Source organism: Dendrobates tinctorius, unplaced genomic scaffold (genome assembly GCF_039654945.1).
Source record: "Dendrobates tinctorius isolate UK_male_01 unplaced genomic scaffold, ASM3965494v1 ptg000028l, whole genome shotgun sequence".
Classification (NCBI taxonomy): Eukaryota; Metazoa; Chordata; class Amphibia; order Anura; family Dendrobatidae; genus Dendrobates; species Dendrobates tinctorius.
In genome coordinates, this window is record NW_027361696.1 from 36,702,797 (window position 1) to 36,715,039 (window position 12,243).

Sequence of the window (12,243 nt, forward strand, 5' to 3'; positions counted from 1 at the left end):
GAGACTGGGCACAAGTAGGGCCGCTCTCCTCTGGTGGCGTTTTTCTTTTAGTGTGCCCTACTCTGGTCATCTCCTTTCCTGGTGGTGGGCTGCTGCTGACACTGTAGATTTTTGTTTTGTGATCGATATACAGTGATGTAGGGCTACAGGCGCCGAACTTGGGCTTTGTGATTTGTGGGTAATGTTGTGTTAGCTTCTGTATATATTGTATATAGGGATCTATATTTGGGTATAAGTGTTAGGTTGGGAGGTGGGTTTATCTTGTGGGACTATGGGACACTGGGATGTTTGGGGAAAACACTGGCACTGCCTGATCTGGCCTATGGACATTGGACATGGACTGAGGCATGAGACGCAGGACCAGCTCTCAGGTCAGTGCGGGGGTTGGGAATGGTGGGCTTGAGTGTGAGGTGGTGGTTAGTTTAGTCTTGTATATATTTGTATAGTTTGTGGTTATTTTATTTAAAAATTTAAAAAAAATAAAAAAAAATATATGTGTATAGCTTGCTATTGTTTATTTTATTTGTTTGTTATTAGTTTGTTGGTGACCGGACCAGAAGGTGTAAGTACTTAATATTAATTATTATTCTGTATATATATATAATATGTGTGACAGGAGAGAATGAGTGGCTGGATCAGTGTTCATTATATGGATTAATTTTCTGGCTGATATTTTTGCTTTGTTTCTTTTATTATTATTGTTTTGTTTTTCATTTTTATAATAAAAGATCTACAGGACATAACTCAGGATCAGTACAGGATCAGTAATGTATGTACACATTGACTGCACCAGCAGAATAGTGAGTGCAGCTCTGGGGTATAATACAGGATGTAACTCAGGATCAGTAATGTAATGTATGTACACAGTGACTGCACCAGCAGAATAGAGAGTGCAGCTCTGGAGTATAATACAGGGTGTATCACATGATCAGTAATGTAATGTATGTACACAGTGACTGCACCAGCAGAATAGTGAGTGCAGCTCTGGAGTATAATACAGGATGTAACTCAGGATCAGTAATGTATGTACACAGTGACTGCACCAGCAGAATAGTGAGTGCAGCTCTGGAGGATAATACAGGATGTAACTCAGGATCAGTAATGTAATGTATTTACACTGTGACTGCACCAGCAGAATAGTGAGTGCAGCTCTGGGGTATAATACAGGATGTAACTCAGGATCAGTAATGTAATGTATGTACAGAGCGACTGCACCAGCAGAATAGTGAGTGCAGTGATGGAGTATAATACAGGATGTAACTCAGAATCAGTAATGTAATATATGTACACAGTGACTCCACCAGCAGAATATTGAGTGCAGCTCTGGAGTATAATACAGGATGTAACTCAGGATCAATAATGTAATGCATGTACACAGTGACTGCACCAGCAGAATAGTGAGTGCAGCTCTGGAGTATAATACAGGATGTAACTCAGGATCAGTAATGTAATGTATGTACACAGTGACTGCACCAGCAGAATAGTGAGTGCAGCTCTGGAGTATAATACTGGATGTAACTCAGGATCAATACAGGGTAAATTATGTATCATGTGTAAACAGTGTTTTGATGTTAGGATTCTTTCTACTGTATGTGGAAACTATAACATGATGAAGGATTAAACTATTCAGTGTGATCATTTTTAGGTTTATTGTAAATAAACAATGAATTTTACAGATGTCGCTTGAGGCTAAAGCTAATTGTCTACATGAGTATCATGCTCTCAGTGTTGCTTGTTCAGTATGTTGCAATCTATTTTCATGATATTTCCAGACAACATAAAAATGAAACAATGAGACAAAGAATAATGCAGGAACTGGATTGTTCCCAGGGGCACTGTCACAACTGAACTATTTCCTACAGATATTTTAATGTACACATAGATAGATTCCAATTATACGATGTGATAAGTATCTTCACTGAGAAATGAGAAACGCTCATGCAATGAACACCAGGATGAATCCCTGCTAGACCCCATTGTAAGTCAGTGACATTTTCTGGCCTCCTTTGATAATCATAATATTATCATTCCACATTACAGATGAGAACGGAGCCAAAGCCCAAACAGTCAATACGTAGGTAAACCAAAAATACATGTTTAATGAAAATCAGTTTTTAATGTCACGTCAATCAAATAAGAAAAGATCCATCATAATAATATAAATATAAAAAAAGATATACGGTATGTAAAAATCAAACATATTTGTGAGACATTTGCTTTTCTATGCCCTTAGTTTTTTTTTCTTGAAACCTCTAGAAGAAAGGAGAGGGATAAATGGAAGGAGCAACTGACCGATTTACAAAGGGTTTGTTTGTAGTCTGTAACCATGGACATACATAAATTTGTATAAAAGCTAGAGAAACCAAAAGGCTGGCACTTTTTTTTATCAAAATTATTTGCAAAATGTTATTTTTATTATTTTAGATGCAAATGCTTTATTGCAATCTGGAAACCATATAACAGGCTTTGAAATTATAATTATTTCTTTTATTTTTTATTGAAAACCAAAGTTCTCCAACACTTGTATGTCACGATCCATTTTTGGTTTTGTGGCAGCTTTGGTTCCACTTTGTTTAAATGTAGCTTTATTCCTTTCAGTCCATTGGGGGTTGATGTCAGTTTTTCCCTGCTGGCAGTCTGGTGTAACTGCAGTGCTGCTGGGTCAACTGATGTGTACGGTGACCACTCCCACCATCCTTAAAAGGTCACCTGATGCATCAGCTGACTGTTGGTGATAAAATTTCTATATTGACACCAGCCTAGCAGTGGCAGCTTTCAGGTGTCTGCTGTTCCTGGAGTCTGGCTTCTGTGTCATCTGCGGTGTGGAGCTGGGCAGCGGTGTCTGGAAGCTAAGTGTGGTGTTTTTGTCCCTTTTGTGTTTGTCACTGTCCCCTGTGTGTACTATCTACAGTGGTGAGGCTAGCTCCCCTTGCTGGCAAGTGCACTAGCCGGGGCAATGTGAGGTGACAGCGAGGGATGAGGTATCCTGATGGCAGTGGGGAGAGAAAAACCCACTTAGGGCATTAGGGGAGTGCAGGGACAGGCTCAGGTTTAAGTTCAGATGGTGACCATCCCCCATTTCCCTATCAGTAGGGCCTTCCTCTCCCCAATACCATCCCGTTATATGTGTGATGCACCATCTGCTGACCGATCACCCGTTGGGTCATGTCACATCGTGACATTGTATTTCTGATATGAAAAAGTAACCACCCCCTTTTTTCATGCATTCAAACAGCTAACCAAATCGCTGGAGAGGGAGGACTGGGAACTTGCATCGCATCCAAATGGAAAACCACCCTGGGCTGAGTTCATTAATCCACAGATGGGTGCACGAATTCGCTGGTGAGCACAGCAGATATCCAAAAAGAGAAGAAAGTTCGTTCGGCACACCAGCATAAATGAAAAAACTTTATTAAGCTATTATGCCATATTTAAAATGCAGAAAAATACTGACGCGTTTCTGGTGCACAAAGGCACCCTTAGTCATAGGTAAATAGAAAAAAAGATGCATAGAAAAGTATATACAGATTACCAACCAATCACAAAGCTTGTAATTAATTGCAAGCTTTGTGTTGGTTTGTAATCTGTATATATTTTTCTATGCATCTTGTTTTTATTTACCTATGACTAAGGGTGCCTTTGTGCACCAGAAACGCGTCAGGTGTTTTTCTGCATTTTAAATATGGCATAACAGCCTAATAAAGTTTTTTCATTTATGCTGGTGTGCCGAACGAACTTTCTTCTCTTTTTGGATAAACAAATCGTTGTAGCTGATACCTTACAATAACTGTGAACAATTCAAGTTTCTTAAAGAAAGAAGTTTAATGGTCTAAGGAGGTTTCAGAATTGTTGCTGAAGTTTTTCACATTCTAGACTGATACATTTTTTGTCTTCTCTGGCTCCCAGAGTAAGATTGAACGCCATTGGTTTGAAATGGACAAGGCTTTAAGCATCCAGGTATCATAAAAATATAACATCTTATCCAAAAAGTCATTAAGCATTCAATAAGAACATTGTAGAAGACCAATAATATTCCAGATTACAATTTCAAACACATTCATAGATCTTCTGTCATGTTAACCAAGAATACTCCAGATAACCATTCCAAACACATACACAGAACTTCAGCCATTTTAACCAGGAATATTCCAGATGGACATTCCAAGCACATTCATAGACCTTCAGCCATTTTAACCAGGAATATTCCAGATGGACATTCCAAACACATTCATAGACTTTCAGCCATTTTAACCAGGAATATTCTTGATCACCATTCCAACCACATTCATAGATCTTCATTAATTTTACTCTTAGATCTTAATTCCTACAGGCTGAGCAAAATGGGAACATAGAAGTGATTTAGGCAGGTAGTATTCCTAACCAAGCTATGCATCCATTATGATTACATGAATTGAACTTTGATGATTCTTTCCATAGATAATACAATTCTCATTCTGGATAAACAAAAGTAAACTCCATGTTCTTCAGAGATTATTCCACTGGCCATCTATGGTGATGGTAACAAACTTCTGGGTAATAAACTATTATTGATGGCCCCTAAATTCTTCTCTGTACCAAAAAATTTACAAGGGGAAGCTGAACTGCAATTAGGTTATCCAACAAGGCATTGATCCAAATGCAAAGTTGTCTACATCTGTATGACTGAAGAGAAACAACTGTGATGGTATCATGTCAATTTCCAAGCTATAAAATGGCAGGACCTGACTAAGTAGCCATCGAATCTTCAGGGACATTTGAGAACACTTTCTTCTTGAATCTGTAGTATCTACATCATGTGATGTCTAAATATTCAGCTGAGCATATTCTGTTTCTTCAGTATTTCTTGGAATGTGACTTGCTGGTAGTAGCTCCACCGAGCAGTAGAAAATGGAGTCTTCGGTCACCTCTGCCTAAAAAAGTATTCATGTTTTAAAAAAATATATTTCAATATGTAAATGCAATAGGTTTCAGCTATATGTTTTTAGCTCAGCCTGTTTTTCCATAAACTAGTTTTCATTACCTTCCATCTAGAACAAACCATGCGTTACATAGGGTTCTCCATAAGTCCTCTTCTGGCCATTTTATTCTCAAATTAATGAATATTTCACTCTCTGTTACCCATAAGATTGCCCTGCTTTAGCTTTGGAATTACATCTTATCTCTATATTACCAACATTTGCAGAAAATGCTTTGTGTTAATATTAATTATTTAATATTAATTACCTAAACAGTGACTATGTAAGGTGGCCAACTCTTTTAACCAAGTGAGCCAAACGCAGTGGATCAAGGTACTAATAAAGGCCCTCACACATATTGTAAATACATGATGACAAGGCACACTGTGGTAAATAAATGCAAGAATACCTCTCTCTTTATCTCTACCTGGGTCTCAAATAACATGGGCAGAGATAGGATCCATGAAAGGGTTCGTTCACATTTCAGTTTTTTTTTCAGGTATAAGAAAAGCTGACCGAGTTTCATCAGTGATTTCGGTCAAAGTTCCTGAGAGTTTAATCAGTGCTTATTCCGAGTTCCGTCCAACTTTCATCAGTTTTTCTCGTACGTGAAAACAAAGTTTCTCTTTCTCTTCCTATTTAACAGTTCAAGAAAATCAGAAGACAGCACTGTGGTGGCATCCGAGTGCTGTCTATTTTTCTTACGTACCCATAGACTTGCATGGCCTGCCGATTTTGATCAGGCACTTGAAAAAAATATCGGGCATATTTCCGCAATTTTGCATAAATTTGCAAAAAATCACAGATTTGTCAGTGATGCTATTCACTGTTACAAGTTTGAGTATTATCCATGAAAAACATGCAGAGCACTCGTATGTAAAAAAAAAAAGGATGTCTGAAGGGGGCTGTAGATTATGATGAGAACCCTACACAGATTAAACTAACATTGGCTGGATCTACCAATATTGGTGGGCTCAAGCGATACTTGGTGTTTGGGGACTTCCCAACTTTCCCACCACACATGACAGGGGAAATAAGGATCCAGCATGTCTGAATTTGGACTGGATCATCTCTGATTTTAGACTGGATCATGTTTGATTTTGGACTGGATCATGTCTGATTTTGGACTGGATCATGTCTGAGTTTGGATTCTTTTGTTCTTGGCGAAATAAGCCACTGCCAAAGGACTTGGTCAGCAGATCTCTCATAGAGAACAAAGGAGTGTTCACAGAAGAGTAGGGGAGAGAGCTGATGGCTAAAAATGTCGCTCATTCAACATCTATGTATTGTGCAAGGTGCTCCTTAGAACGGAGCTACAGGATGGCAGTCAGTCACTGCAAAATCAACCTGCACCATTGTGTACTTACTTTGTCCCGATGGCTATTTCCTTCTTCTCCGCTGTTATTTTTCCCCAATATTTCATTACTGTAACATGAATATAAAACCAAGGTCCATTAAGCAGTTACATCAATTCTGTGCAGAATTTGTTGTTGATCATAAAATACATGTAAAATACAGATTAAAGTCATTACATATTGTTATATTTTCCTAGTTTTGTAAGGAGAAGAAGCAAGCCAGGCTTGTCTCATCCATAACGGGCTCAGAACCATCGAGTCTGTCACTTCAATTACAGGGGAGAGCGCTTGGAGTAAGAGGATGTTACCTGTGCTCGAGAAAAGGGGGCGTGGCTAAACAGACAGAAAATTCAAACTGTGGAAGTGGGAACGCTGAGCGCGCATGAGTGGTGTGAGGTAATTTCTGCTGTGAGGCGAGGGGTTGGAGCTAAGGGGAGCTGGAGACAAGAGGACACACTGACAGGAGCTGGTCGACTGGGTCCCGCTGACAGGCCGCATGTACCGCTGTCCCCGCTACATCAAGGTCCTTGACAAGACTGCGAACTCGGCTGAAGACGCTGACACAACTGCCCTGGTCAATGGTACTGACTGGGGAAGGCAAGGTCTGTGTGAGGGATACCAGTGCTCAATGGTACATCTCAGCAGACCAAAGGCCACCGTGAACTGTTTCGGGACCGTCTCCCAGGTTCCGATAGTACAAGGATTCTCACCACTGAGGGAAGAATCTCACGTTCCTTCTGCTCTGCATCTGTTGGGGCGAGTGCCCACGCTAGTACCCCAGGCAATCACCGCGAGCAACAGGATTGAAAAGAAGACACTGTCAGGACCACAAGAGGACATGCTCAATGCCAGAAAAGCGTCCCCCCATTTTCCACAAGACTGTAACATATCCCCATTGTGGCTCATTCCAAGTGGCCCCAGTCAAAGTGATGGGCACATCTGAGACTGGAGCGCAAAGTGATTAGTGCATAGTTTACATTTTCTTCCCCTATTAGTTAAAACCCCCTAGAAGTGTTCTTTGTATTAAGAAACAACTCCCTCCCTCATTTAAATATTGCCCTGCGAGGAGTATCCTCCTGTGATTTAAACCCTTTGTTAACCCTTGGTCTGCCTCTTGTCCGTTACTGCATCCTGCTACCTGCTCACACTTATACAATAATAAAGAAAAGTATTGAATTCATACAGCAGGGGTCTTCAGTGTGGATCTCCAGCCATCAGGGGTGGACCAACATCTCCACTCCAATAAATATTCATATTTGCAGATAGTATTCCTTTACTTTTTAGGTTATTAAATCCAGGACCATGATGGTTTCCTACAGAGAACCACAATCATCAAATTTGAGGTTTGAACATACCGTGTTCTTGAAGAGTCTTGCTTTGGAACATCAGCAAAGTTTCTATACAAAATATTATCCATCATTATCTTCTCTGTAACCTGTACGGATGAGGATGATTGGTTAGGAACAAATTAATGACTGAATGGTTTCATTTATATTAGACAAATATTGTCATTAAAATAGAAATAAACTTGACAGTCAAACAAGCACATTTGTATGAGCTAGTTGGACAATGTGGCGGGTGAAACATTGCATATGTGACACCACTCCAATCAGCCTGTTTCGCATAAGGTGACACTCCTCTTGAGAAAGCACCTTATGAGAAACACCCATTAAAATATTTGTGGTGGTCTCCATGCTACACATATTATGGATAAGCAGTGACATATCTGTATCAGGGTTTCCACTACAGGGTATTTTGTGCACAACAGTTTTTTGTCTTTTTTTTACTGTTTTCTCAATTTAATGTAATACTCAATAAAATATTTAGTTTTATTCACTGATCTCTAAGGATATATATGGTTGCCAATTATTATTGTTACATCTGCCCCTGTGGATAATGATATTTATGTGGTACAATCTCTTTTTTGCTTGATTATCTCCTGAAACCCTATATTTTATACTTTGCTTAATAAAATTGTTTTATATTTTATATGCGTGAGTGGATTTGTGAATACCTTTGGCATTCATATGTGGGCATTATTAATGTATCTGTATTTGTACAAAGAAGAAAAACCCATGGATATTGGGATGGATGGCTAGCTTTGTGGACTTCTAAGAAGAGATACATTCCAGCACTGAGCAACTGCTAGAACCTTTATCCACAGCCATGCTCCTCCATATATTTCCAATTGACTTACATCTATAAGTTTGCCATTCCTCTGCAGTGTCTCCAAAGTCCTTTTTATTATCAGTCTGTCTTAGAGGAACAAATCAGAAAAATCTATGAAATAATGTGAGATGGTGACAGAGAAAGACCCTCGAATGTCAATCACTTGAGATGAATGTGTTGATTGGAAGTCCAAAGGTCAAAAACTCATCGAATCATATAATGTTAGAGTTGGAAGGGACCTCCCAGGTGATCATATCCAACCCCCTGCTCAATGCAGAATTTACTAAACCAACTCTGACAAATGTCTGTCCAGCCTCTGTTTGAAGACTTCCATTGAAGTAGACCTCTAGATAGATAGATATAATGTTAAAGTTGGAAGGGACCTCAAGGTTCATCATGTCCAACCCCTGCTCAATGCAGGATTCTCTAAACCATCTCACACAAATGTCTGTCCAGCCTCCGTTTGAAGACTTCCATTGAAGGAGAACTCACAACCTCCATGTCAGCCTATTCCACTCATTGATCACCCTCGCTGATCCATCAATGCTCACTAATCAATCAACCATCTAAAGTTCCCCCGTTCAGTTATAAAGGTTGTCCAACAATGGATGTAATTGAAGCCAAAGTCTATGGGATTTACAATGGCAGTCGGCTATTTATATTGGCCACATAGATGTGGAATAGTGTGACACAAAGCACGTTCGACCATTGCTCTTCTTCATTGCGGTCTTGTATTGGGGAGAAAGTGGTAAGTCACGATACCCATTCTTGTTTTTCTTTGTACTACTTTCATCTTATTTGGTACCTTCTTCTGATTTGAAACTCCAAGACAGAAGTTGTTTGCCTGTGTATGGTCGTGGGCCGGGCTGGGGAGGTGGTCTCTCTGTATACCGCGCAGAGACGTCACAGACAAAACATGGAGGCAGGTTTCGGGTACAACAGGTCCAAGTTTATTCCGCACCGTCCGACTGACGGCCTCAGCAGTACACCGTAATACCTTCACGGCCTTCCGTTTCCAGGCCTCGCTACACACACCGTACTTTTTCACCAGGGACATGAATACATGTACCGTCCCTTTTTCACTTAGTGGCGATCCTGTCAGCGCAGTCACTGTGGCCGCCTTAGGCCCGTACACCATCAGCACTTTTACTGGTCAGTTATCGCCTTCAATACGGTATGCTTTTCCCCTGGGGCCTCGTCTGTACTGTGGTACTTCATGTCAGGACCACCCCCCTGACTTCCTCTCTCCTCAGTCCCCTGGTTTGGCTCTCCTCACAGCACACAAACTGTCACCGACTCCTTGTCTCTTGAGCACCTCCCGGGGACGTGAACTTTCTGGAACCCTCCTGTCAAATTTATAACTTTCCCGGTTCACTGTAACTCCGCCCCCTTGACCAACGGTTTCTAAAGCCCTAAGCTGTTGTCAAGTCCTGAACTCACATTCCTCCCTGCCATCTTGTGGTCAACCCCAGGTACTGCACATCACCTACACTTTCCTAGCTGTTTCCCCACGGTCATAACTGCTATCTGCCTAAAATGTGCAAACCCTCCTTCCTACTTACTGACAAGTAGGTCCATCAGGTCACCTTCCCTACACCTACACTAAGAAACTGACATTGATGACATTGTAGAGGAATTGCATCCTCCTAGATATAAAGCACTTTATGTGTTAACTGTAGGTGGAAATCAGGCGCTGGACTTGGAGATGGTAAGTAGTACTCAGTATTTATTTTAGTTTATAACTATGAATCACGTGACATCAAGTTTTCTAAAAAAAAGGACAACCCCTTTCATAGTAAGTAAGATTTCCAATACCAACAACAATTTAAGACAAATATATTTGGGGTATATTTTTATTTCTTAACAAATATATATACCATATATATATATATAAGTAAATAATACCTTATCACTCTCCTGAACCCTTTTCTCCTTTGCATGAGCTAATGTTCTTTTTTTTCTCCTAAGAAAAAAATATATTTTATTTTACAGCAGGTGATGACATTTTGAGGATCTACAAAGGAAAAGTGGAAGGAAAATGCAAGAGTGAATGACAGAGGGAGGGAGTCAGGGAATAAAGAAGGGAGAAAAAGGAAGAACTAATGGGATAGGGAAAGAGAGAAAAAGAAATGAAAAATTTGAGGGAAGAAAGATAGGAAAAAATGATGATACTTTGGTATGAAGGACAGTGGTCCCCAACTACAATCCTAAAGAGCCACCAACAGATCATGTTTTCAGGAGTTTTATAGTTTTCAGATGATAACAGGATACAGAATATAAAGTAGCTAACACAGGATCCAGCATTCACAATAGGTGATGTCACAGCTCACCTTCTCCTGTACAATGACTGATAGCACCTCTATATAAAGTAGATAACACATGATCTATCATTCACATTAGGTGATGTCACAGCTCACCTCCACCTCCTGTACAATGACATAATACATCTCTATATCCAGTAGTTAACACAGGATCCACTATTCACAATAGGTGATATCACAGCTCACCTCCTCCTCCTTTACAATGACTGATAGCACCTCTATATACAGTAGAAAACACAGGATCCACCATTCACAATAGGTGATATCACAGCTCACTTCCTCCTCCACTACAGTGACTGATAACACCTCTATATACAGAATATAACACAGGATCCACCATTCACAATAGGTGATGTCACAGCTCACCTCCTCCTCCTCCTGTACAATGACTGATAACACCTCTATATACAGTAGATAGCACAGGATCCACCATTCACAATAGGTGATGTCACAGCTCACCTCCTCCTCCTGTACAATGACTGATAACACCACTATATACAGTAGATAACACAGGATCCACCATTCACAATAGGTGATGTCACAGCTCACCTCCTCCTTCTCTTGTACAATGACTGATAACACCTCTATAAACAGTAGATAACACAGAACCCACCACTCACAGTAGGTGATGTCACAGCTCACCTCCTCCTTTTCCTGGCTGGACCGAACCTACTGTGTCCCCCTATTTCCTTACAGATTGTAGCTTGTGCGCAGGGACCTCACTCTTCCTGTAACTGGTGAACTAGGTGTTACTTTGTATTTTCTTTAATGCATGTTTATGTAACCACTTATGTTGTGCCATAGAAATAAAATTATTATTATGAGGTCAAATTACTGTCGTAAACATTCTGCCAATATGTTGTAATTACGTCTCCGCTCTCAGCGAGCTCCTAATTTTGGTTAATAGCTTACCTCTTTAAGATGCAGAAAATAGCTACCATAACTATTATAGCCAAAGCCAAAAATCCGACTGCTCCTCCAATTATCAAAATGGTTTCAGTGTTTTGTTTACTGTCATCTGCCAAAAAAAAAAGAAATTAGCAAAATGAGGTCAGGTTTCCACAATAGCGATTTAGCTCATCACTATTTATATTGCTCTCATTGGACAGAATACAAAATGATGTTTATTCAGAATCATTACAGGATATTAGAAAAAAAACAACAACATGGGAAGCAGAGACTCTGTGACATCTGTGATGTGTAGGTCGTGGCAGCCACCTGGTGGAGGAACATGTGGCTTTCAGGATATTGAGGAGTTTGATGACCCAAGAAGAACATTTTGGATAAATTCTATTTTTGTGGTTCGTAAGAGCAGCTCATTGTTTTACAAAAAACTTGTGCAGCCAAGGAAAGAGTTAAATCAGTAGTTGTTACAAGAAACATTACCTAAATCAATTGTGCCAGAAGCTTTAAAATATATCTTATCTGAGACCTTTGCTTATG

At 40.0% G+C, this 12,243-nt stretch overlaps 1 protein-coding gene across 1 annotated transcript in view; it reads right to left on the reverse strand.

Moving 5' to 3' along the window:
* Nucleotides 1–3,735: 3,735 nt before the first annotated feature.
* Nucleotides 3,736–12,243, reverse strand: part of LOC141085292 (Schwann cell myelin protein-like) — a 46,983-nt gene continuing 38,475 nt past the window's right edge. Inside the window, exons 6-10 of the mRNA XM_073570569.1 lie at nucleotides 11,713–11,818; nucleotides 10,385–10,442; nucleotides 7,666–7,745; nucleotides 6,323–6,380; nucleotides 3,736–4,910 (exon numbers count right to left, since the gene is read on the reverse strand). Of these exons, the coding sequence (XP_073426670.1) occupies nucleotides 4,803–4,910; nucleotides 6,323–6,380; nucleotides 7,666–7,745; nucleotides 10,385–10,442; nucleotides 11,713–11,818 (410 nt within the window). The 3' untranslated portion in view covers nucleotides 3,736–4,802. The remainder of the gene's footprint in view (nucleotides 4,911–6,322; nucleotides 6,381–7,665; nucleotides 7,746–10,384; nucleotides 10,443–11,712; nucleotides 11,819–12,243) is intronic.